Below are 27,774 nucleotides of genomic sequence, written 5' to 3'. Positions count from 1 at the left end.
ACTACAGCTTCAGTTTCACTTTTGCTTCCTCTAGACAAAGTTATAGCTTTGACTATTCATGGCTACGTAGTGTTGGAATTACTAGCTTACATGTACTATTGATTTCTGGATTTCTAGCTTATATTTACTGCATCCCTACAACTAGTTTGATTTTCCTTTTAAATGGTTTGTGCATAGTTTATTATTTTTGTTGTCGTCGTCATAATTTTTCATATCTGTGCTATGCTGTTCCTTTTTAGTTTGTAATCGCATGATACGTTGTGTATGAATGTACCAGCTATTGGTTCAATATTCTAGTCATAATAGGAATTATGGTTTTTCCTACCCTCTTCCCTTTTCTTTGATCTCCATCAAGTCCAAGTATTTTTTTCCCTTTTTCTTTTCCTGAGAAGTTCTTCAGTATTCATTGTTACCTTTGCTCTATATATAGTTTCATTTAGTGTTAGCTATTTGCTTGTTATATAATGGATAGATTTACTTTTCACAATACACCATTAGCTATCAACATTCTCACTATACATTGAATAGGAAGTTCTCTAAATTCTTAATGCTGCATGTAGGTAGAGGAGAGGGAGAGGGAGAGGGAGAAAGCAAACCTTTTAAAAGACGACACAGATGCAAATGCTGCTTCTAAGAGGCGGAAACTTAAGAGGGAGCATCTACCAACTGGGGAAGCAGGTGAATATTCACCTGTGACCCCACAACCTCCTTCCCTTGGTGTTGGTGTGTCACAATCATATGAAGGAAGAGACGGGAGAGATCGGAAGGGAGCAATGATCCAGCAAGCAGGTTACATGGATGAACAAAGTATGAGGATTCATGGTAAAGAAGTTGCAAGCAAAATGACCCGTCGTGAAACAGATGTGTATCCTTAAAATCAATTCCCAGAGTATCATATGCATATATCTGCACACCTGGAATTAATCATGCATCCACACATCCATCCATACATGCATAAAGCCTTTTAGCGTCTGTGCTGCATTTGTCTCTGAGTGTACTGTGTCTTCTCAAAGGTGGTTGGTGTCATCTATTAAAAAGTAAGTTGTTGATTTCTTCCTAGCATTTCAAAATGTTTTGCTGTCCAATGTATTATGCTTTGATAAAGTTTGTTTGGTGACATGAGCCATAATGGAAAAGAGTTGAGCATGAACCTAGTCGTAAAATGTCAGAGCATGTTTTCCATTGGAAGTCCTTAACCATGATCTAGGGTCTATGACCGTGATTGGGATGACGAGAAGAGGCAAAGAGTTGAACCGAAGCGGAGGCACCGGAAGTAATTTTTGAATAGAGAGATGCTGTAGTGCACTTAAAAGGCTTTGTTCCTTTCATACTGTTCTTATTAGTGAATTTACATTTGAATTTGCTGGCTGCGAGTTTCACTTCCGAATTTATCCCCATGATGGTTAGCTTGTACCAGACATTTGAAATGGTTACAAAACTTTGTTGGCTCTCATTAATAGCTCCATGAGTTCAAAATGGTAAATTAATTCATACAATGTACAATATTGTAAATACTGAGCACCCTGTAATCTTATGCGTTTCTTACTGGATTTTACTTCCTTCGTGTCCTCACAGTCAGTCTTGCCAGAAATGTAAAAAATAGTTTTGAGTGACTTTTCTTTTGTTAGTTAATATCTACTGCAGAAAATGTTTCACAGAATACTGCAAAACAACCCCCCTACTATTAGTGGGGTGGAAGTCGATGCTTTGGCTTTGTTTGAATATAGAAACGGATTTATCTCATTTCATTTTATTATTATAATTTTTTCAAAATCTTACACAAAATATAAAAAATAATTTATTTTTTTCAAATCTTCAAAACAATAATAATATTAAAAAATAATATTCTAATAATATTTTATTTAATTTTTAATTTTCATTTAAAACTATTTCATCTCCCTTCACTATCCAAACCAAACCAAAGCGGGGCATGTTTTGGATTTATATTTGTCTCTATCACCATGGCCTGCCTATGCAATCAAGGAAAGACTGAATGATTGGTAATATCAAAGAATAATATGAATAATAACTCTTCAAAGGCAGATGATGCCTTGCATAAGTACTTGCTTGCATTATTTTCTAATTTAATCGCCTCATTAGCTAAATCATTAGTTGTATCAACACATCTGCAATTACCTGCAAAAACTCTCGCAAATCTTGGGAATTTTACAGAAACTTCATGCGTCCATGATCATTAATGATTTATTCTGGTTATATCCATGGACATATATGTTGTTAATCTCAAGTGATCCATAAGAACTCGGCATGCAATGAGGCTGACTGAAAGGATTGATGGCATTGGGCTTGCATATCTGCATCATCTTCCATCTATTATTACTAGCCTCATATCCTCCTGGTCCATTAATTCTCCTCCAATTTTCAGTATACTCGTTCAACAAGGCTTTTGGAGAAGTGCATGAGTACACATTCACAGAAGCTTCTAAAAGAGCCTCCCAGTCCCATCCAACCTTTTCATCATCATCATCTTCGAACTTGATCAACGGCTCCATCTCTTCCTCATCCCGCCCAGAATTTCTTACCAAATTAGTATGGTCTTCTTCTTCTTCTTCTTCTTCTTCTTCAAAGTTTTCCCACTTGCTAGCAGTAGTATTTTTCACCATCTCCCTCCAAACCACCTGTTCTTCAACATCGTCTTGATCCGTAAAAGTTGACTCTGACGATGATCGTGATGCCGGTGAGGATGAGGACTCCGTCATCTGCCACATTCCATTGAAGAAAATCTCGAGAGCTGTGATTTGTATATGTGGAATCCGATCAACGAAAGGGTATTCGTAAGACCCACAAAGTCCTTTGCACTTACCCCACTCGTAAAACTCACAAAGCTGATTTGCCTGGACCGCCGCTTTCTTGTACACAGCAAACGCCGACATACAACTCCGGTATGGCAATTGGAAAAGATTGTCCAAAACCACAACTATCTCCGTTCGGAGCATCATGTAACAACTGAAACTATCGCGAATGATGTGTTTCATGGCTGACCGGACAAGAAAGCTTCGTGCTGCCTCCGCTGTAGGCCTGCAGTCCATTACGCGATCGATGAGGCTCAGGAGCTGTGGCAAAACTACAAGCAGTCGTCCGACTTCCTTCATCTTCTCACATAAAGTAGTACCGGGCAGTACTTCTTGTTCTTGGTCTTCTTCGTAATCTTCTGCCGGCCTGCTATCTAACGCAAAGCAATCGAGAGCTTCGTCGAGGAGCTGAGCGTAGGACCTGATAAAAGCGGTGTATTCTTCAGATGCCGAGGAAGAAGAATCGTCCCGGAAGCGACATGGGTAGAGAGTGATCAGGCCGTTAGATCGAGCCCAAAGTAGCTCCGACCGAAATGAGCTTTCCTCAGGGACTGACCTGAGCAGCCTGTGAAAAAGAAGTAGACACTTGAGAGCAACACGCCAGCAACGAGTCTTGCCAAAACGGCGAGTGAAGCCGAGTGAAAATGCTCGCAAGGAAGATTGAGAAATGGAGAAGATTTTCAACAGCTCCAGGATGCACTTCTCCGGTAACGGTAAGTCGTCCGGAGCCGTTGCTTTTACGATGATTAGATCAACGTCGCAAGCGCCAATCACCGTAGCAATTTTGGCATAACTTACGCAGCTCTTCTCTCTTAAAACAGTGAAAACCCGCCGGAATCCCCTCTGCATGTTGCGTTTGTGTTCGAGAGAGACAGTCAGAGCTAGACCAGAGAGAGTACGTGTTTCAAGAATGGAGGGATGGCAAGAGGGTTTTGTACTTTGTAGTTTAAGATCAATGGGGGAAACCTAAAGAATGACGAGATGCGCTGGTACTTGATTGTCTCTTGAAAAAAAAATATGTTGTCTTTGGTAGCATCGAATTAAGCTGCAACAAGGTACACTTTCTTGTATTTTACCAAGAACCACAGCTCTACTATCATTGGCTAATCAGGAGGGAATAACTCATACATACATATATATATATATATATATGTATGTACGTATGTGCCTATATTTAGTGGGTGATCGAAGATCATGAGAAACTATTATTGGACGTAATTACAATATTACCTTAGGTTGATTAGTACTCCTAATTAATAATAATTCTGATCTTGAGAAGATGTTCTTTAATAGATATTAATCATGAGAGAACAAATATTAGTAATCGTGAATTGTGCAATCGTCGCGTAATCGCTTTGAAAAAAATGAATAAAACATATGATTTACATGAAAAAAATTAATTTTTTAATTGTGAATCCCACTTTTTTTCAAAACGATTATATAGTGTTTAGTGTTTATGCATTTTACGATTATATATAGAATTACTCTTAATCATAATATTATAGCTGAGCTCTTAGTCTTTTTCTGGTTGTCCTACACAATCAAGTCGTAATTCCTCCCCCGTACGTACCTAAACTCCGGATACTAAATATAACCAATTCACAAGTGGAAAACAAAAACGAAAGCAAGTAATTAATATTGCCATATGATATGAAATTAATTTAGTGATGGACCATCGACACCTTATATTAATATCTCATATATATATATATATATTAAGGTTAATTAATTAATCACCTTGTGCATGCATTAGGGTTGACAGAAACAAGGTTACATGATATCTAGCTAACAATATCTAATTATGCTAATATATAATGGAATCATCATCATGTACACATTAATGTAACTGATCTAGTTTATGATTGTGAATTGTAATGGTTGTAAAAAGAAAGTTGGATCTTCTTATGACATTAATTAATTACTAAAAGTTGAAAGACTTGGAAATCTATTATAATCAGTAAAGACAGAAACAGCGACAAGAAAAATGACATCTCAATTTGTAATTAATGTAGTTTTGAGGATTAAGAAAATGGACCAAATACAAAAACAGACTTGAAGAATATTTGAATGAGAAGTAATACTACCATAAAGAGATTCCATATATAATAATAAATCTACAAACTAACTTGGCTTTATAGGATATGTTAAATGATCTATTTTATAATTTAACGTATTTTATGATCAAACCATGTCTGTTTGTTGATTTACTTTCATAGGATCTTTTTATAGCTAAAGCATTTCCGAGATATAGGATTCGTAGCTTTAAAATAGAACTAATATTAACCAACCCTACAAATTATTAAGTTAGATGGATGACATTAATTTGACTTAGTCGAGGAGACGGATCTTATTCCAGGACGGCTTGAGTACTCTTCTAGCTCCCTCATCTAATGGCGGAAGTCTCCTAAAAAAATATTACATACTCCCTTCAGTTCTTTATTTTTCTGCACAAAAAAAAAAAAAAAATACATGAATATGATGAAACATGACGTGATCTTTTCTATTATTGAAATTGAAAATTTTTATACGACTAATTATCAATATTTTTTTTATGAAATTAGCTTGTTATACATTGAATAGGCATGACACGGAATTGAGTATATACTATTTATTTCTATTCCACTATCAATAACAAAATGCATATTATTTACATGAGAAAAAATATTTTCAACCTTGAATTGTGTAACCTTTGCGTAATCGCTTTGAAAAAAGTGAATAAAACATGAGACCCACGTGAAAAAAATTAATTTTTTAATAGTGAATCTCACTCTTTTTTAAAACGATTACACGATAATTGCTGAATTCACAGTTGTATGTAGAATTATTCTACATGAGAAAAGATACATGATATATATATATATATATATATATATACACACACACACACACAATCATCATCGCATTCATTAATCTTGTATTTCTAGATCCACCACTGCCCCCTCATCATCTCTTGTAGTCTCCTTATTCAAGCACTCTTTTGGTCTACGCAGAGAAAACAATGCCAAAAACAAATTAGCCTACCATCACTACTCCACAAACAAGTTATCCAGTCCAAAGACAAAAGGGGGGTCGTTTAAGGTAATTTCCTTGTCGGTTGTCTCTCCTAATGCACAAGAACCAAAATAAAAATAAAAATTTTCCATTTAGTTGATCCGTCCCTCGTGCCAAGAGATCTCATAAAAGTAAACCTATAAATAATTTGTTCAATTTTCAATTTTCAAATTGTAAAAACAAAATGCTTTTTCACTCATCTATTTTAATAACATGATTCCAATTCACTTGAGAAATTTTTTTAAAATCTTATTATTATTATTATTATTTAGTGTCAAAATATAGTCGTTGAAATGAAAACTTTGATCAAGTTGTCTAATAATACGTGTGCTATCGGACTAGTCCTCCATTTAATTTAATTTTCAATTGTTTTTCCTAAACTTCAATAGACCATATATTTAAAATGTTGACCAAATCGAGATTAGATTCATTCTTATCCCTTCTTCAGCTCCTATTTGTTCACATTTGACCATGGATCGCAGTTTGAAGCTCCAAGTAGTAGCGGCTAGAGGATCAGACCAAAAAAATAAAAAAAGCGGCTGAAGCTTGTGGCAGCTAGCGTGTAACAGCAGCTTAATTCTTTTATACCTTTCGGTTTCTCTCAAGTCTTGGCCCTTCTTAGATTCTCACCTTCCTCTTCCTCTTATGGTGGATGATGGAAGTTCAAGGGAAGATAAAGAAGGCAACAGCAGACGCAACAGCAATCGGGAACAGAAGTTGCAACAGAAAAATTAGTAAACTTCCAGCTTCTTCTACCCTCTTTTCTGTCTTGTTCCAGTACCACAACCAGTCTCCAACTCAGCTCTTCGAAGCACCGTGGAGTAGAAGCACCACCAATAGCTGCAATGCAAGGAGGGAGAGTAATTGATGTCACGGCAACAGCAGTAATTAATGCTAGCGTAAACAGCAACCAGTTGTTCAGGTCTTCTCCATGCAGCTGCAAAGGCCACAGCCCCTTCTTCCAATAGTCTTTAAGCTTCCAATTCATTGCTAAAGCAACCCAAAAGCTCAACCACCATGGCTCAAGGAAGCATCGCACTAAAAGAATTTTGATTTTAGGGACCAAATGTTTTAGGTATGGAGTAAATTTTGTCCCTAAAAGTAATTATTTGGGATGAAAATTATATTTCATCCCAAAATATGGAAGCGGTTTTTACTTTCTGGGATGAAATATAGAGTCTAAAAAAAACCATTCGAATGTTCTTAAACACGTTCAAACAGTATTGTAATTCACGTTCAAATGTTGACATAACTGTTCGAATAATAGTTGTGGCAGGAAACTATACACAATTGTGGCGGGAGAAGTTAGAAACCGTTCAAACACAAGATTTAATCATTCAAACTATTTTTTTGGTGGGAAGTTAAAGGTAAATTTAGCCAGGATGGTTGCTATACCGTTCAAACAGACATTTTACATTCGAACGGATTTATAAACCGTTCGAATCCTCATAAGAGTCGTTCAAACGATGGCATAGACAATCAAAATAAGTTTAATTATAAAAATTTATTGAAAGACATTCAAATATTTTAAAAATAAAAATTATTTGAGTCTATTAATTATCATTTTCCAAAGATGAAAAATCAACCTATACGAATTAATTATTATTTATGGTAAATTAAAATATATCATACATGTCGTCCTAGGAAATTTATATAATTAATTTAAAAATTAACTAATGACTTTTGTTATGATAAATTAAAATTTGCAATTACAAAAAACATTTTGACACCGGACATAATAGATATTATCTTGAAGGCTAGTTCAATCATCTGACTCGAATCCTCCTGCATCACATTTCTTTCTAGGGAATGTCATTTTTTATATTATCAAATGCTAAGTAAAATAAGGAAACTGATTTTTGATAAGAAACAAGCTAGCTATATATAACAAATAAAAATAATATAGTAACTAAAGTGATAATGTTCGATACAAAACAAAAAGTCATATCCAAAATAAGACTGTTGTGTAAGACTATCCAGGTCCTCCTGGATCACAGTAACGCGTCCCTCAATCTCTTGCCGACCAATGAAGGGCATAATGATTATATATAGAGAAATGATACTTACAATCGTGAGTGTACAAGCGTCGTGTAGTCGCTTTAAAAAAAGTGAATAAATATGAGACTCATATGAAAAGAAATTAATTTTTTAATAGTGGGTCCCACTCTTTTTCAAAGCGACTGTACGGTGCTTGCGCACTCCACGACTATATGTAGCATTACTATTATATATAATAGTATATACATAGTTTCCTACGCATGAGGACAATTGTTTGTGGTATATACATTTGGATTGTCCACGTTCGAACAATACATTAACCGTTCAAATAGTTTATGGGCACCAATAAAGCACGACAAAGCTAGGCTCCATTCTGAAAATTTGGCGTTCAAATAGGTAAATGAGTGTTCGAACGCAAAATTAAATCAATCAAATGGTTAATAAATATATTCGAATGGAATTCCATTAATGTTCAAATGGAATATTGAATCATTCAAATGGAATCTCCAATGTTATTGATGCGAGATCACCTATGCCGGAAAACTTTCCTACTTATTTGCCTACATTTAAGGGAATATGTTGAGGAATATTTAATTTGATAGTTTGAATGCATTTATAAAGCATTTGAACTAATAATAGATGAAATAAAGTGCGCTGAAGTTGGGCGCCATTGTGAAAATTTGGTGTTTGAATGCATAAATTAGCGTTCGAACGGGATGTTCTAGAATTTAATGGCCATGACTTCTAGTCTAGGGCTCACACCAAGTGTTTTTTCTCCAATGGTACGGTGGATAGCTTGGTAGAGAGAGTACGTCCTAGAGAAAGAGAGAATGATTAGAAGTTGGTTTGTGGGTTGATAGTGTGGAGAAGTTGAGGTTTGTATTTGTTTTCAAATTTATTGATGTATTTCTCTCATAAATCATAAATTTGATTTATGATTTCTCTCATAAAGATTTATCTTTTTATATGTAGGTATTGGTGATTTGTGGAGATTTATTGGATTGTACAAATTTGAGGTAAGGTTTCTAAAACATTTGGGGATAAATAATATGGTGGTTTCAAAAGGCTTTCCTTTCTTTAAAACGTGTCCCCCCGTCAGTGCCTTCATTTCTTAAACATTCGTGCATTCGTGCGTTCATACATACATGCATACATCCATTCATTCTTATCACTTTCATAAGCCAGTACACATTGTTATGCCCCATGTGTTGGGGTTAGCGGTCTTCTTTTGGACCTGGATTTCACCCGTGGCCACGGGTTGGGAATCCCTTTCATAGGGGGCAGCACTGGGTGCACTTCCAGTACTACTTATCCGGCATTGCAATCTGCCCATTCATTGGTACCCTTTTCATTCATTCATGTGGCCATTACATATCTTCATACATTTCATGCTTCATTTCTTTCTTACTTTTCATTCATTCATTCATGTCAGCTCGAAAGAGCTGGAGCTTTCATTCAGTTCATTCTTTCATTTAACAGTCCTTTCATGAGAAAACATTTCTTTTCATGAGAAAACATTTCTTTTCATGAGAAAAACATCGTTTGGGGCATAAGCCCAAAAATGGTCTTTTCCTTTTTCAGTTCATTTAAGTCCTATCCTTTCTTTAACAGTTCGATCATGGAAAACTTCGTTTAAGAACATACATGGGCTTAAACGTCATCTTTCATGGCATCCATAAGCGTCACCCTGAACGTCGTCAATCTTGGCATCCACAAGCATCGTCTCGTGGCGCACATGAGAGCGTCGGTTCGTAGGATCCATAAAAGCATCCGTTGTCATGCCTTTCATGCATTTTCATCAGTTTATGGATTTTCTTGAAAAATACATACAATAGATACAACGTATAGTCATCCATTCACATGCGTACAATTAAAACGGGGCTGCCAAGGAGGGGCCGTACATACTTATACCTTTAAACACTTAGCATTTTCTTTCTTAAAGCATCTTTCGTTTCGTTTCGTAAGTATCTTAAAGGAAAAGCATTTCTTGTATCTTGGAAAACTCTAGAAGAGTATGAACATAACACTTACCTGGACTCCATGCTATTTGCATGTCATGCAGTCCATTCATGTGCTTGTCAGATGGCAACCTACATGCATACACATACCTTAGCGTCATTTTCTATCTAATGCATAAGTAACTTAAACTAGAAGTAGAGCTACATATCACTTAGAACACTCTCCTTCTATCCCGTGCACTTACGTGCCCTTTACTATGCTAAAGCCTTCGGGGACCACTTACAGTCACCACATCTCCAACTCAAAGTCTTGCCTCGAGTGCCCATCCACTAGAGTGAACCCATGATTCACCTTAGGATTAAGACACTAAGAAATTCGTCTTACTCTTCTTATTGAACTCATCTCGATGCCTGACTCAGACCGACAAAGTCATGCATCCCAATCCTAGACAATACACCCGTCACTATCTTCATGCACCTTAGTCCATACTAATCCTCATTCTCATCCATACAAGCCACACGTCTCTAAGCCAACTCTGAGGCTTAAGCATCGTGTAACTGTTGCTAATGACAGATTACCCATTACATATGGTGAATCCGTCTGACACGTGTGTCTCACCCTGTTACACACGTATCTTACTCCTTTATCACCTAAGATCAATATATAACATGTTGATCACCTCCTCGTAGGGACAAGGGCCATACTCTGATACCAACCTTCTCTTAACCCAGCTAGCATGACTCTTCATGCTACCCGTCCCTTTTGACAGTTCATCCCAACACTTAACACGACAAGACTCCATTCACAACTATGCCTTATGTCACGTCACATAGCCCGAGATTTCTCTAGAGCTATATTGTGACCTTGTCGCGTTACCCAACATTTCGCTACGTCAACTCCTAACTCATCACGAGTACGGTTCCTCACGTACCCCGTCACATCGTGACATCTCGTCACGTTCCCATTATGCCATTCCTACACTCTAACATTTCACCCGTCATAAGCATGACTGCCAATAACCACGTCACTTCGTGACGTTGCCCAGTCATGCTTCCGCTGCGTACTCTTACACTTGTTCCGCTACTTCGTCCATCGCAAGCACGACTATCAACAGTCATGTCACTTTGTGACATTCCTTAGTCATGCTTCCGCTGTGCACTCTTACACTTGTTCTGCTACTTCACGCATACTCTTAGCCATAAGTCCATCACGGTGACACTTGTCACCTCAGACTACAGGCTACGCCGTAATTACTTCGGCACACTGTTCCACAGTTCCCGACACTACCCATCACGTTCCACGTCCATAAATTACATAACCATCCCTATCTCTACGACACGCCACACGGAGTGTCGCTGCCAAGTGAAGTACACTCCACGTATACTCCATTCACACATACTACGCCACATCACCACTATGGCATACCCGCCATATGGTACATCACTCTATCACATGGAGTACACTCCACGTGTACTCCCTTTACATTCGCTCCATCACCACTATGGCATACCTGCCATATGGTGCATCACTATATCACATGGAGTACACTCCTCGTGTACTCCCTTCATATGCATTACGCCACATCACCATTATGACATACCCGGCATATGGTGCATCACTCCACCACATGGAGTACACTTCACATATACTCCCTTTACATACGCTCCATCACCACTATGTCATACCCGCCATATGGTGCATTACTATATCACATGGAGTACACTCCTCGTGTACTCCCTTCATATACACCACGCTACATCACCATTATGGCATACCCGCCATATGGTGCATCACTCCACCACATGGAGTACACTCCACATGTACTCCTTTTACATATGCTCCATCACCACTATGGCATACCCGCCATATGGTGCATCACTATATCACATAGAGTACACTCCTCGTGTACTCCCTTCACATACACCATGCTACATCACAATTATGGCATACCCACCATATAGTGCATCACTCTACCACATGGAGTACACTCCTCGTGTACTCCCTTCACATGCATTACGCCACATCACCATTATGGCGTACCAGTCATATGGTGCATCGCTATACCACATGGAGTACACTCCTCGTGTACTCCCTTCATACTCACTATGCCGCATCACCATTATGCTCGCCATATGGTGCATCAGTCTACCGCACGGAGTACACTCCACGTGTACTCCTTTTTCACGCACTACGCCACTGAGTACACTCCACTCATACTCATCCCGTTCCACAATATGCCAGGAGGGTATATTTTACATATACTCTCCTTATCTCACACTACGCCACACACACACACAGAGTACACTCAGTGTGTACTGTTTCCATTCCACATACGCCATGCCACCATTACAACACAATCCACAACACAACACAGCACACTTCCCAATTACGCCCAACACTTCCCAATACACTACACAGCACAACACATCTCCATCCAACACAGACATGCCCAACACTTCACTACACATAATGTCCAACACTTCATCACACAGCACCACATCACAATACCACAACTCCACAAATACTAACAGCACAGTCCACAACCTAGTCAACTAATCAATATCTAACATAATTATAAGGGATAGAGGGTTATATCATCGACGAGATAACCCGTACGTTTCTCGTTGATCGTCATAGCCGATGATGTCGGAAGTGTCGTACGTGGAGGCTAACCCATGTACATTAATTGTTTAGGTGTTTGGATAGCTAGGTGTGGTCTTGGAAGGGTTCGTGAAGGCCCTGTGATGGTGGCAAGGAGCGTAACACGGCGGATCTAGCCGTGTACAGTGGCGGTCAACCACGCGCAGTGGCTGTCCAGCACGTGCAGTGACTACCCACCACTCAAAGTGGTGGTTTGGACCTAGGGTTGAGCTGAGGGGTTGCTGGTGGAGCTCATGGTGGCACTGGGGTGGCACCACGGTGGTTCACGGCGGAGGTGGGAGGAATGGCCGTGAAAGGGGGAGGGAAACCCGTGAGAGAGTGGGGGAGAGTGTGCATGGGTGGTAGATCGAAGCTAATGGTGGTTGGGATAGTTTGGTGGTGGCTGGAGGAGGCTGAAGGTGGCGGTCAATCACCGTGGGTGGCGGTGCACGGCGGTGGAGGGTGTAAAACCCATGCGTGGGAGGAGCCTCGTGCGATGGATCAAGGGGAGGCTATGGGCCTCGGGTCATGTGGAGGAGGAAAGGGGAGGAAAGGAGAAGCCCATGGTGGCTCTTGGTGGTTGTGGGTGCCGCGTACAGTGGCGCTAGAAGCGGCGCACGTTGAAGCCGTGCATGGGTCTCTACGTGTGTGCTACGGGGAAGGTGGCTGCAAGGTGGAGGCCAAGCTCGCTGGAGGGTGATGGCCGGTGGGAGGAGAAGCTCCCGTGCTGGTGGTGGCACCGGAGGGCGGCGCAATGGACACCAAGCCCGTTTGGGCTTTGCACTTCCGAAAGGGAGAAAGGGAGAGCGTGAAAGAGAGTGGCTGGGCTAGGGAGGCTCGCCGGTGTGAGGTGGAGCTGGTGGTGCCGGCGGTGAGGGTTGGCGACGCACTGTGGTGCCTGGCTAAGCTATGGAACCATTCGGGCGAGAGGGAAGCCGCGTATTGCGTACGCTTGGGAGAGGGAGGAGAGAGAGAGAGCTACGGGAAATTAGGGAGAAAGAGAGGAGGTCTGGGTATTTAACCCAGTCCCTTTGTCTGGGGATCCACGTAATGATCTAACGGTGGATCTCAAATACTGATTTGAAAATGCGTAAATATTAACTTAATTAAAAACGCTTAGAGGAATTAAGGTAGAATATTATTTTAAACTAATTTTAGTTTATAAAATAATATTCTTCATCATTATAAAATGATGAAATCTCACTTAACATATTAAAGAGAATAAAACCATTTAATTAATAAAAACTTTCAACATAATTTAAATCTCATAATATCTTAAATAATTGAAATCATTTTAATAATAATATTAATTTAATAATATTAAAATGATTTGTGACAATTATAATATTTTTGGAGCTCTTCAAGAATATTATGATTGTCGTATTTAAGATCAATTTAATTCAATAACACTAGGAATACTCCTTATAAATATTTCCAGCATATTTAAAATACTGGGCATGCCCTAGAAGTCACAAGATATCTTTGAAGACACGCCATCGGGGTTCGACACGAATGACGAGTCTCGTAGTCACTAGATAGAAGGGGCAGACAAGCACAAAATCTCTGCCCTCGGGATTTGCTTCCGTCATAAAGACGGAACATACGTAAGAAAGAACGAGCGTACGTAAGAAGGAAGGAGCAGGGTATCACAATTGACCACCACAGGCACTGACAAGTGTGCACTGCGCACCCAAAGTGATTGCTTTGAATCACTGCAGAGGGGGTTGCGCTGCCCAGGGTGTTGCGACAACCAATGTCACGCACTAGGCTAAGCGGCAATTTCTGCCATGATGGACTACAGTCCATCGGCATGGTGCAACAAGCAACGTCGGTGTGCATCAAAGAGTGCCACATTGCCACGGTTCAGATCTACTGTGCGAAGAGTTGCACCCCAGGCCAACGCAGAAAGCTCGGCTGGGCGCAGAGCATGGCGATGTCCTCTGTTGAGCGCAGAGGCACAGCCCTCCAACACATGGACGAAGGGTAGCACTGCCATTCCATGCACCATGACTAGCTGCTCTAAAGCTCCTAGGAGTGGCATGGCCGCCTCTGCTACATGCAGAGCTACGAGCGCTTTCAAGGAGGCATTGTCCTCTGATGCGAGCAGAGCAACTCGCACCATGGTGGTGCTGCATTGAGCTGCAGGCACCATTTCGATGCTGTGCGCATATTCAAACTCTGCTGCACGCAGAGCCGCTCGTAATGGTGGTGCGGCAATCCATTAGTGCGGGCACCAGTTGGGTGCAGTCCGCAGCACAGATGATGGAGAAGCAGCGCCGCATGCTATGCCGTGTGAGGAAGTGCTGCTACGGCACAGTGCTTCTGCTAGGAATTGGCGTGGCGGCGGCTGAGAGTTTGTTTTTTGGATGACTTGTATGTAGGTTACGATTTAAGGAAGAAGATGAATAGTTATGTGTGTTTCATCTATACGAGCTTGAGCTATGGGCTTGTTTAAAAAAAAAAAAAATTGGACTATTATATTTTATTTACTTGGGTCTGAGCTAAAACCAGTGGGCTTGACTTGGGTTTGTTTTAAAATTGTGAAATTTATTTTAAATCCGACTCATCAATGTTCTTGCATTTAAAATATAGCAGTCTATTATTTTTTAAAAGGGCCACTGGCCAATTTGGGTCGTGTGCTTAGAAGACCTTGGCCCGCTCTACAACTGGGCACCCAAGGGGGTGCGGCCCATTAGCTGTCTAAAAATAGTGACTTTTTGACAAAATGCTTGAGTGATGTTTTGAACCCAAGACTTCACACACAAGGGCTATAAGCTCAACCATTGGACTAGAGCTTATTGTTAGCAAGTTTGCTGATTTTATTTATTTATTCTGCATGTAATTGTAGCATAAAATATTTATTTTTCTGAAATATATTTTTCGTGTGCTTATTGAATACATGCATGCTATGATATTATGATGTCATATTTTATCGCATTTATTAGGCATTTTATTTTATGTTATAAATTGCCTAGATTATTATTTTTTGGTGAATAATAATTATTTGGATCAAACGGGAAGTGATCATTTTTGTACATGTATTGTGATTTCATGTAATTGTATGAGCTTATTTTATCACTTGTATTGTTTGAATTTTTATTTTTTTTAAGAATTAGTCTTCAATTTTTAGAATGTGATAAACTAGAGGATTAAGTAGCCTGAGTTTGATTAGTCCATGCTTATGATTGACTCAAATTGATTTCTTCGGTCTAGGAAGAAATTTTTTTTACATGTGACTGACTCGGTAGATTATTTATCCTAAGTGGGAGTATGGTTGATATTGATTTAGAATTAATTTTCTATACGATATAAATTTGCGCGAAAATTAAGTTAGAAATTAATAATTAAGCATTGTGGCGCAAGAGATAATTATGAAGTTTAGCGAATTTTTGATCTTGCGACGTGTATTAATTATTTTTTGTTCTGACTTAGATTAACGCGGGAAATTTCTTAAATGTGTGTGCTATTAGATGCGCATAGTTTAGTAACTTTGAGATAAACATGAAGAAAGCCTAAAGATTATTTGTAACAGCCCACTAGAAATTCACTGGTAGAATTTCTATTGACTTTAGGAACCTCGTGAAAACTCTATAATTTTTTACGAATCGACCAATCGCTCAGGTTTTAGTGTGTCAACGTAGTTAGTATTATCACTCACTATGGTGCTAGAATTATGAGTATAATTATTTGAGATAGTTAGAAGTGTTAGAATGCGTTATGGTCTACGCCATTAGACTCGGTGGATTATTTAGGATTTTATGGCGCAATAGCCAATTTTCATAATTTCGGATGAAACGCCTTTTCAAAATTGTGATTTTATTTTTAGGGGTACTTTGGGAGTGAATTTCAGTAAATTATTTTCACTATAGGTTAATATGAATATTTAGAATTGTTTAGTACTAAGTTTATTATGCTTTTTTTCAGAGTGAATAGTAACCTCGATAAACACAGCCATTGTAGTGTTTTCAAAATCACAATGTGGAATGTCCAAATTAGGTTAGAGAAGTTTTATTTAGACACTTGGCAAGATCTTAGCCACACATAGTGAATGGTATTAGACACTTGGCACCTAAGCAAAGCTGTGTTTCATTTGTTCAACCAAATTGTGCCAGACCATGGAGTGTTTCAATCCTAGCAAAACCCTAAATGGTTGGAATTCAATTGAAACCCCAAAAGTTTGGTTGGAACCGAAACCCTAAACGGTCTCCCAAACCCTAAAGTTGGCCTCCAAACCCCTTTCTAACCTGATTTCTAGTATTGTGTTTAATCACTTGATTAAATCACATCCACATGATATTAATTAATCAAATCCTTGTTATGACATCATTATCCAACCTTTTAAACCTTGCAAATTTGATTGGGCCAATAAAAAATTGGTTTTAGGCTTGATAGCATCTCAAACCCTAACCAAAGCCCATTTAAACCCCAAATTGAAGCCCACTTGGTTGGGGCCCATCGAGGCCCACGAAATTGGCCACCTTGGCAAAGCTTCTTGGAGAAGTTTCCTCCCCCACATGGCATACCATCCACTGCCATTGCCTGCACCCAATAGTGCTTTGATGTGAAGGAGAAATCCACTCCAGCAACCTCCATCTCTCATAGCTGCTGCAGGCAGTCCATTCCTCTCATTATTCTCCACTTTATGTCACATAGCCACCTCCAATCAAGGGTCATTCCAGCCCAAAACTTCCCCCTCCAGGAGTCTAAAGTCGTGCAAGGCACATTTCATTCCATTTTATCACTTCTTCACCCGTTCTTAGAGAGAAAAGCCAAAAGAGCTCTCTCGAACAGATTTCTGGGTCTTTTTACGTGGCCATTTTTGACCCCTTGTAAGTATTTTGGCACGATTATTCCATCTCATAAGTTGTTTGTCTTTGAGTGTGGTTTCCGTGGATATCTTATTAGTCTCATTCCATGAATGATCGGTCAAAGTATTTTTAACCATGGAAAGGTCATTCTGGGCGTGAAACTGGAGAGTATGTTATATTTTGAAAATTTTGACCAAGTTAATGGACATATCTTGGTCCGAAAATTTTATGGAGTGTTGTTATCATGTGTTTATGAATGTTCATTGAGGTTTTATTGCATGAATAAAGCTTTTGATGATAGATTTTCTTAGAGTTAGAAACTTGAAAACTGGAAGTGGAAAAATAGTTTTTGTTTTGTGAAAGTTTGAATATTTCGGGGTTTAATCTTATTCCAAAGGCTTCGATATTTTTATATGATGATCCTAAGCCTCTTATATACATGTTAGGATGTTATTTCGAAGATATTTAGTACTATTTTTAAAGATATGTTTTTCTATACAAGAGGATTTCGATTAGGCCTAAAATTTGATGTTTTTGAGTTAGATCCATGTTTTATTAAATTTTAGCCATGTGATTTTAAGTTTGATGGTTGTATCTTCTTTAGGACACATTTTTAAACCATGTGATGTGTTAGTTTGAAGATCACATGTCTTTAACCCATGGATCAAGAGATTGATCAAAGTTAGTTGGGAAAAACAGTTTTTGTTTTGGACCAAGTCTTAGGATGATGTTATGAATATGTTAGAAGTAAGATTTGATTTTGTTTTTGGAATTCTTGGAGATGTTTTTATTAAGGTCAAAACTTGTGATTTAAGGTTTACTTTTTGTTAAAAAGTTTGGGTCTTTTTACAAAAAGTTTGGTGTTGATAATTAGCTTTTTCTTGATGGATATTTTTAAGTGTGTTTTTAAACTTAGGATATGAAGATCATTGTTACAAGATTTTGGTTTAATCATGAGTTTTGAAACTTGAAAGACTTGCAACCAAAATCAAGACAAAATGGCCTATGTAGGTTTCGGCCATAGTGAGTTTTTCATAGTTGTGATTGGTTTTAAATTTTTCTGAGTTGATATTTGAATTTGAGACAAAATTTACATGAGGAATGTAAATTTTTGTAATTTTTGGAATTAGGATGTGAAATCCTTAAGTTAGGGGTAAAATGGTCATTTGCCTACATGTAGAGGGTAAAATGGTAATTTTACTCTAAGTTGTCTCTTTTCATATTTCTAATTGTTAGTAATTAATTTTTAAGTTTTAGAATACCCTTTACAGTTTCTTGTGTTTCGCACTTTATTCTAGTAGAACATGACGATCGAGGTAAGTTAGCTTTTAACTTACTATCAATTTAATGTGTATGAGTGATAAGTAAGGGAACTAAAGTGTATGTATGCATGTTATTATATGTGCCATGCCAAGTCATTACATATTTATCTGTTACACAAAATTTATTCTGTCATGAATTATTCATCTGTTACATAAGATATTCTGTCATGTATTTCTATACATTGCTTTGCATTGCAAGTATGTCATGTTAAGTTAAGTATGCTATCTGTTACATGTATTTCATGTCACGTAATATTCACTGTCACATGTTATCCAATGTTACGAAATATTGTCTGTTACATATATGCCATGTTATGAAATGTTATCTGTTACATTTATGTCTCAAAGTATGTCATGTCTGTCATCTTACATTCACGTCACGTTACGCTACGTCAGGACTTCTGTCTTTTCATATTCATGTCATCCCGTCTCGAATACAGTTTGTGTATCTCGAGAACAATCTGGTTAAGTTATTCATGTCAATCACGACCCTAAGCGCTAGGATGTGGTAATATCCTAGTGAGACTCCTTTGTTCACGCTGTAGTGTCTAAATAGGTGTGAAATTCCCTAAATTGACGAAGTATAATCAACAGGTTGCGAATGAGGCCTAACTAGCTGGTCATCGGAGCGAGCCAGGCACTAACACCGATGGAGCCAAACTTTATTTTATGTGTGTCCATAGCGAGTGTGGCATAAACAATTCATGGGGCCACAACAACTGTGGAGCATGAAGTATGGGGCCACAACAACTGTGGAGCATACATTACGTGAGACACAACAATTGTGACACGTAGGATATGTGGGGCCACAACAACTGTGGAGTACGTATTAACACACTCACAGCTGGTATAGACACCTGTGTTGTGATGCGTGAATCGGTAGGGACACACGGTTCAAGGGGACCTGTGTAGCACTCGTATGGTCACTTTATTGATTAAGTCTACTGAATAAGATTCCAAGTTCATGTATTTTACGTTCAAGTCATGTTTCACGTTATGCTATGTTCAAGCTTACATTCATGTGAAGTTTCAAGTTTATGTGACGTCATGCTAAGTGTCAGTTTCAGTTCAAGTTATGTCAGCTCATGCCATGTTATGTCAAGTCACGTTATGCTTATTATTCCATGCCATATTATGTTAAGTGATGTTATGCTTATTATTTCATGCCATGTTATGTCAAGTTATGTTATGTTTACTATTGACTTTGATTGTGCATTCATGCATTTATTGCCATGCATGCATCATTAACCTGTGTGAAGTTTTTTTGTTAACTTGTTGAGATTTGTAATCAAATCTCACTGTGGTAATCCCAACTACCATTCCCCCCGAAGGGTAGATCTTGTTCCAGGATCAGAAGGAGAACCAAGAAAAGACCAACTGGAAACGGTTGACTAAGCGACGGTGTGACTTAGATGTAGTTGCCTTAGGTTACTACTTGTATTTTGTGGAGTTCAATCTCCAACACTCTTTTGTTCACAACTATTTTGGATTAATGTTGTGATCTTAGTTGTTTAGTATGTCTTTATGTATGAAGTATGTTGTAAGTATTTGGGATATCATAAGTTTGGTGCATAGTATTGCTGAAAAAAAAAAATTATTATCCGCTGCGAATATTGCATAATGCTAGATGCATGTTAGGAACATTGCATCTTATATGTCATGAACGGGGGCGTCACATTATTTATACGATTTAATCGTCGCATTAATCTCCTCCATGAGCAGTAGTTGGAAACAAATAAAGATTATTGTGAGTGTCAGATTGTCTTAGACCATAATTATTATGAAACCTCTAAAAAGTCTAGAGTAAAATTGGAAGTGCGCGTAGGACGCATGCACTACAATTTTTATAGAAATTGATGGAATCATCTGTCAGATAAGAGCTAAACCACTATTTTGCCTTTGAATCTTGTGGGTAATAACAAAAGTTGCGTGTTGTTTTTGTAATGCAAAGATTAATTGCTCCTATATTTGAGGTTGAGCATTATAAACTTGAAGCAACTTAGATTAACTCACAGATAAGAATATACCCTCTCTACTTGCTAGTATGTTTGGCAAGTAAGGACATTAAAATTTAAGTGTGCAAGAGTGTCGAGAACATTCTTGATTGGCACATTCATTTTTTAAAGTTTTTATCAATGCACCTCTATGTGGTACTAGCACTGGTAATCTTGCTCAAGTTTTATTTATCTCTAGCGAGAACAAATAGGTTCTTACAAATATATAAACTTTGGAGCACCCCTTGAGAGTAATAATATCAAGCACCTTGGAGGTTTGCATGGTAACTGTGGCAAAAGTCTGAATAATTAGGTACGACTTAAATTAAGCCTAAAAATCTTGCTCATGGTTGCATTAGATAGGTTTTAGGCTAAAATAATTTCTCGCAATGTTTTTCTTTTCTTTCCTATAGTGGATTGAAGAATATGAAAAATATTAAGTATGCAAGAAATAAGAATATATCGCTAGTTAGCAGCTAAAACGTCACATACTGTATTTGTTGCACAAAACGATGTTTTTATTAGCGCTTTTAATGGGATATTTGTGAAGTTTATACCTAATTTGATTTAAGACTTATTGAAAGTAGTGGTGTTAGTGAGAATTCCTAGAGGTTTGGAAGTTGGATGGTCACTCATTGACTCAATGCTATTATTTCTCGGGTGGTGAAATGATATACTAAAATATGCCATAGAGGCATAGGATGATGGGTGTGAAGCTTGAGAAATTGAAGATGTTCTCGCTAAGAGATCCCTCTCCTTGGTTTAGTAGGGTCAGAAAGAAAAGGCAATATGAGCATTTTCTATGTGAAAGTTCCTATACATGTACACTAAGGACTTTGATAATAAATATGTTGTTTCATCATATAAATACGATCCAAAATTTTTTTATGAAAATATTTGTTTTAGTTAAAAGTTTTTCGAAATCACAATCGTATGAGTTATATGATGAGAACAATTATTTCGCAGTTTATTGACTTGCTGAGAATAGTGTTATAAATGAATTATGGCACAAAGCAGTTGTTACATCACACTTGGGTTGATGTAATATGGGGTTGCAACCTTAATTTTGATTTGTCATCCTTAGATCAAATTCATTCGCTTTTGAGAAAGGCTGAGTGACTATTTTGTGCAAATGTGAATTCTATTAAAAATCGAGAGGATCTAAGCTTGATCATTTTTTTTTGTTAAGTCAAGAAAATTACTCGTATTTTCAGCGAGGGTGGGGAATTGTAGATTTTTGTAACACTTATTTTTTGAAAAGAACGTTTTTATCAGGTTTCATTCCACATTACCTTAACCTTAATATTTATAAAATTATTTTTATATAAGATCGCCGGAAATAGTGGCAGTAATTCAACAACTAGTGGGAGTATACCTTTGAGTTAAGGTATACCATTTGTGATAGTGACTCCCAAAAAGTTATAGAATATAAGGATCCTCATAAATAGCGTGGTAGCTTTATATCAATATTCTCTCGTCGTTTAGAGACTAGAAGGGAATATTTGTAATATGGCTCCACTAAAGATATTGAATTCACATAGTAGGAATCCCAACATAGAATCTTAGATTCGCTTCACTTATATGATCCAACCTAGGGTTGTTGATCTAATTGACAAAGGAAAAGTAGAGTTGATAGAGGTATAGATTCATCTCTTGGCACTAACTGAGTTTCATTTAGATAGCTATTGATTGCATATTTATTGAAACTTTTCTTGAAGGTGTTAAATAGCTGATTCTCATAAGAGAATTAGATGGTACGCATGATTGTTGCTAGTACTATTTTGGTACAGAAAGCGAATGAATGCTGCTGGTGCTGTTTACATGTGGTCTAAACAAACCATCTATTCAAAGATACCCAATGTACCTAGTCGTTTTTTTTATTAAACGACCTATTGAATAAAATGGGATTCTTTGAACGCTGTTGACAGTATTAGAAAAGTGTCATCATAAGAGATATTGCGAATTGGTTATCTTAGATAATTAATTGTCGCCTAATAAGAGATTTTCCATACTATGAGGTGATGGACATGGGTTTGTGAAAAGAAGCTCAGATTTCATGTCTTGTGAGACTGTTTTTGAGGAAAACAGTTTCTAGGAGCTCTTGTTCAAAATCCATAGACAATTAGTGAGATGAAAAATACTAAAGAATCTAGTTTTGCCTATACCATTTGGTGTTTCCATTATGGTTTGCTCATGGGAGTTAGAGGTTAAGTTTTTGTTAGAGGGTAAATATGGCTTACTTGGTTAAGTGAGTTTGTGATGCGATTGTCGTTAATAGTAACGACTAGACTATTATGATTGTCTTTGGGGGCAAAGGCCCTAATTGCTTTACCCTTAATGAAAAATAAATAATGGTTATCTCACATGCTTTTGTTGAGTGCAAGAGATTTATATGAAACCTTGAAGTCGTAAATTAAGTTTGCTTAATAACATTTGTGGTCACCTTGTAGATTCTTAAAAATCGCAGTTAGACTTGCTAACTAGAATCTACGAATTATATTGTGAATCTGACCTAAATGAGATTCACGATGAATCATCGCTGACTTGTTATGCAAATGACTTTTATATGTAAATGCAAAGTCTCTTGGTAGGAGCATGATTTGGAAAGTTACTACACATTAGAATGTGCATGGAGAGAAATGGTCATTAAACACCACTTGAGAGTTGTGGTTTAATAATTTGTTGTTGACCATGTGATTTCTCTGTACCTCATGGTATTGCTCGTCATGCACATGATACTGATGTGTTCTATGATCATGTGGCATGATTGGAAGCATTCTTTGGTAAGCACACACATTCACCATAAATTTATGAGTTATGTTGAAAAACGTATATTGACAGGCTTAGATCGGCTCACTCACACGAGCGATCGCCTTTGGTGCTACAAAGAGGTAGTGAGCAAAGATGAGACAAAGTGTCACTCGGTACTTGTCCAGAGAGGGATAAGTCGTAAGACACAAAAAGATATGTCGCCTTAGTGAGAGCTAAGATGAGGTCTAAGGACCATGCATGGTTACCCACAATCCATATAGCTTGTGGTTTGGCCAGATGCGAGAGCCTCTTTGGCGCTTTGGATAGCGAGCAAATGGAGGGACTCGGGTTAGGGGCTGAGATAGCGACTAGACTAAGATTTGTACGGTGAATTGAGATTAGATATATGCTTTTTTTTTTTTTTGAAAGAGAACTCCACCATAATATGTATTTCATACTACATGTGCTTTTGCGACCAACAATAGAGGTGAGTGAATGGTTCCTTACTTCTTCACCGTGTGAGTCCTGTAGGTTATAATGACCTTAATTTATTTATGCCCTTAGGAGTCCTTTAACTATGTCATAAGGTTGATGTTTTAGTGTCTGCTACTTTGGCATGTAATCTATGGCCATGAATGATGCGGTCTAAAGAGGCATTGCTGGGAAAGCGACTAAACTGAAACTAAATGACATGAGCGCAAACGGAAGACTATTTGGTAACACATTGATAATGGTGTGTACTCATTGCCGGCAAGTTATGTTGCTTCCTGGGAGTTGCAATATAGCTGTGAGTACATTATATTTTATGGAGATTGAGCATTGCTCTGAGTCATTTGAACTTGAGAGGGATTAGGGATGCTTAGTCTAATGTGACCAAATGAGTCGAGGTATAACGAGACACTTTTAGGGATGTTACTATGCTGGTCTTCTCTAGGAGAGATTTGGTATAGTGCTCCCATTTTTCTTTTACAACTGTGCTCGATGGTCACACGGCCTATTTGCTAGTATGAACAAGATTGAGAATATATTGAGGGATGCAGACCTGGGGTCTTGCTCACTATGTGTGAGTGGGAGATGTAAGAAAGGGGCACTCATAGTGGGCACCCCTTCACCTTCTCTTAGTGGTTATGAAGTGGTTCTTAAACCACTTCATGAGACTTGATGACTGGCCATTAAGGGCTAGCCGGGGGTTACACTTAGAGGGGCTATTTACATAGCCGCTCTCCCCTCTGGATGATACTGGCATCAAAAACAAGAAATCTCTCTTCAAATAATTCTCTCTAGTTCTGCCATTTAGGCAATGGAATATGTGGGTATTGCTCTGGTATTGCCACGTAGCACACTCCACCATCGATACGAGAGATTCTGAATGAACATCGACGACGACAAAGAATCTGTGAAACAACCGCACTAGATCCTAGATATTTACGATGAGGTAATATCGCTTTCGTTGTGTACTTTGATCTAGTATTTCTAGCAATATGTATTGCGTGATTTGTGAAAATAATTAATGTATTTGGGGATTGAATTATTTCAAATTTTCATGATATTTTTTAAAATTTGGAGTAATGTTAATGCTATTATGGATTATTTTAGTAAGAAAGTATGTTAGTGTGATTTGTGAAATTAATTAGAGAAATATTTTTAATGTTGTTAGTATGTTAGTGTGGTTTGGGTATGAATAATATGGTGATTTGTGAAAATAATTAGAGTAATGCATTTGGGTATTGATGTGTATATATATATATATATATATATTGTATTATTGTCTGATTTGTGAAAATATGTTAGTATGTTAGTGCGATTTTTTTTCCATAATTGCCTATTAATTTTGAACCCAAATAATATCAATTAATTTGCATAAGATACCCAAATTAAAATAATATGATTAATTTGCATAAAATACCCTAATTAAAATATAAACCAAATAAAATACCCAAACACTAATAGTTAGATCAAATAGACAAAAAGTTCATAAAATACCCTAATGGACTTGGTTTACTAGTTAGAAGTCGATACTTAGTAAGGATAAAAGTGTCTACTAAGTGTGTTTGCATAATTGATTTCATATCCAATTGAACCTTAGACCCGTTCGAAAGTTATGCCCTATTATTCGTAAATAATGGTTGGATACAACTCTTGAATTGTCCAAAGTAGACAGTTTGAGATTCTATCATCTATATAGTAGATATATTCAGTCTAAACTTTCATGTTAGTTTTAGAATTTTTAGTTCAGTGTTTCCTTTAATTCTTTGGGTGTGTGATCCGTAAGTTCCTTGGCCCGTGGATAGGTCAGATGACTTTTCGCAATTAGCATACTTGGAGAATGGTAGGAAAATGTTGGCGAAATTTTGACTAACATGAGAGTTTTTGACTGAGTATATATGCAATGTAGATTATAGTCTCTCAAATGTGATAGAACCAACTACCGTATCAGAATATAAGCAGTGAATATGGAAAGACCCGTGATAGTGTTTATCCCTGACTTTGGTTTTTTTGTAATGGTAGTCGAGTAACGGAAATACAATAGATAAGAGTTGAATGTTGTTGGGAAATAATCTTGGTAGAGACTATAAGGAATATGCATAAGGGGAGAAGTTTTTTATAGAATTTGCTCACAGGAGTATTAACACTCTAGGTTCTATAAGATCTCCGTGCAAGAAGTGCAAAAACCTTAGTTATTATAACTTGGTGGTAGTGGAAGATCATTTATATGTCAACAGAATCAATCCTAAATACTCACCGCGGGTCTTACATGAGGAAGCATTTCCTCGAGGAATCAAATTTAGCACCCAGTCCAAACAAATGGAGGAAGATAACGACATCGACATAAATGTGGATGTATTTGATGATAGTGATGATAATAGAGAAGATATGGTGGAGATGTTAAGCAATCTTGGTATTTGAATGTTTGGGGCGAGGGATACAGAAGGAACATCTACTCAATCATTTGAGACAAATGGAGATTTTGGAAAATTATGGGCGATTGCACAGCTAGAACTGCACGAGGGGTGCACTCGTCATATCAAGTTATCTTTCACTGTGAGGTTGTTTCATATTAAGTTTATATGTTGTATTTCTGCAGAGGTCATTAACACGTTGCTTTATTTATTTAAGGGTAATGATAGGCTTACAACTATTTTACCACCTCTTTACTGCTCTTAATATATTTGTTTTTTTTTCTTTTAAGTATTTTTTTAACATCCTTAATCATTAAGAAAAAATTTAAAAAATATACAATTTCACTAATAGTCACTTCCTTAACCATTAAGTAAAAGAAAAATTAAAAAGAAAATAAAAAATAAAAAAGAGTAGTAGAAGGGTAGTAGAAGAATGGTAAGGCTATCATTATTCTTTATTTAAATAGGCTTTCCCATCGGATAACATATTACCTCGTAATTTTTATGAAGTGAAGCAATTGAAGCCGTGGTTAGGATTCGATTATAATATCATTCACGCATGTAAGAATGACTGTGTTCTCTTATGGCAACAATATGCAGAATTTGATGAATGTTCAATATGTCATGATTCAAGATGGACATTCGATGAGAGTAATGTACCCCACAAAGTGTTAAGACATTTGTCATTAATAGATTTCAAAGGTTGTTTACATCCTGGTTGATTGCGAAAGATATATCTTGGCATCACACAGAAAGAATCAGAATGAAAACTTTCTTTCGTATCTTGCAAATTTTTTACAATGGAAAAAATTTGATGTCGAGTATCCATGGTTTGTTGAAGAACCTTGCAATGTACTACTTGGGTTAGTAACGGATGGTTTTAATCCATTTGACAATATAATCACTGCTTATAGTTCTTGGCCAGTCATATTAATGCCCTATAATTTGCCACCTTGGAAATACATGAATGATCCATACTTTATAATGACTCTACTTATACCAGAGTCAAGATCACAAGGGAATGAAATAGATGTATATCTTTAGTCACTGATTGTAGAGTTGAAAGAGTTGTAGGATCATGGTATCAGTACATATGATGCGGCCTCATCAAGGGAGTTCAAGATGCATGTTGCAGTCCTATGGATAATAAATGATTTTTCAGCATATGGAAACTTGTTTGGGTGGAGCGCAAAAGGAAAAATGGATTGTCCTATTTGTAATAAAAATACTCAGTCTCAGTGATTGACAAATGGTAGAAAATTATGTTTTATGGGACATCGTCGATATTTACCTCATAATCATGGATGGCGTTCAAATAGAGCGATGTGTGATGGAAGGGTTGAGTGCAAGCCATCATCGCCAGATTCGTCTAGTGCTAAATATTATCACGAAGTTGATGGATGTTTTAGAAAACAGATTTGGCAAGGATGCAAGAGCTTGAAATAAGAAACGACAAGTAGTGGAGTTGAATTGAACAAAAAAAAGCATGTTTTTTGAGTTGCCATACTGATCTACCATGACACTCCGCCTGCGATGCCCCT

General features: G+C 37.5%; 2 protein-coding genes across 2 annotated transcripts in view; one reads left to right on the top strand and one right to left on the bottom strand.

The window, feature by feature from the left end:
• Positions 1 to 1,572, top strand: part of LOC109014327 (THO complex subunit 2) — a 44,728-nt gene extending 43,156 nt beyond the window's left edge. The window contains exons 31-32 of the mRNA XM_018996754.2: positions 561 to 865; positions 1,208 to 1,572. Of these exons, the coding sequence (XP_018852299.1) occupies positions 561 to 865; positions 1,208 to 1,277 (375 nt within the window). The 3' untranslated portion in view covers positions 1,278 to 1,572. The remainder of the gene's footprint in view (positions 1 to 560; positions 866 to 1,207) is intronic.
• Positions 1,573 to 2,177: 605 nt separating this feature from the next.
• LOC109014330 (putative clathrin assembly protein At1g03050) lies at positions 2,178 to 3,659 on the bottom strand. The gene has a single exon (XM_018996757.2). The coding sequence runs from the start codon at positions 3,657 to 3,659 to the stop codon at positions 2,178 to 2,180; it is 1,482 nt and encodes a 493-aa protein (XP_018852302.2).
• Between the last annotated feature and the right edge of the window lie 24,115 nt (positions 3,660 to 27,774).

Source organism: Juglans regia, chromosome 16, assembly GCF_001411555.2.
Source record: "Juglans regia cultivar Chandler chromosome 16, Walnut 2.0, whole genome shotgun sequence".
In the NCBI taxonomy this organism is placed as follows: Eukaryota; Viridiplantae; Streptophyta; class Magnoliopsida; order Fagales; family Juglandaceae; genus Juglans; species Juglans regia.
Note: the sequence above shows the minus strand (reverse complement) of the source record. Positions and strands in the feature narration are given on the sequence as shown.

Excerpts from the sequence above, each read along its gene's own strand:
- LOC109014330 (XM_018996757.2), bottom strand. The coding sequence starts at position 3,659 with ATGCAGAGGGGATTCCGGCGGGTTTTCACTGTTTTAAGAGAGAAGAGC.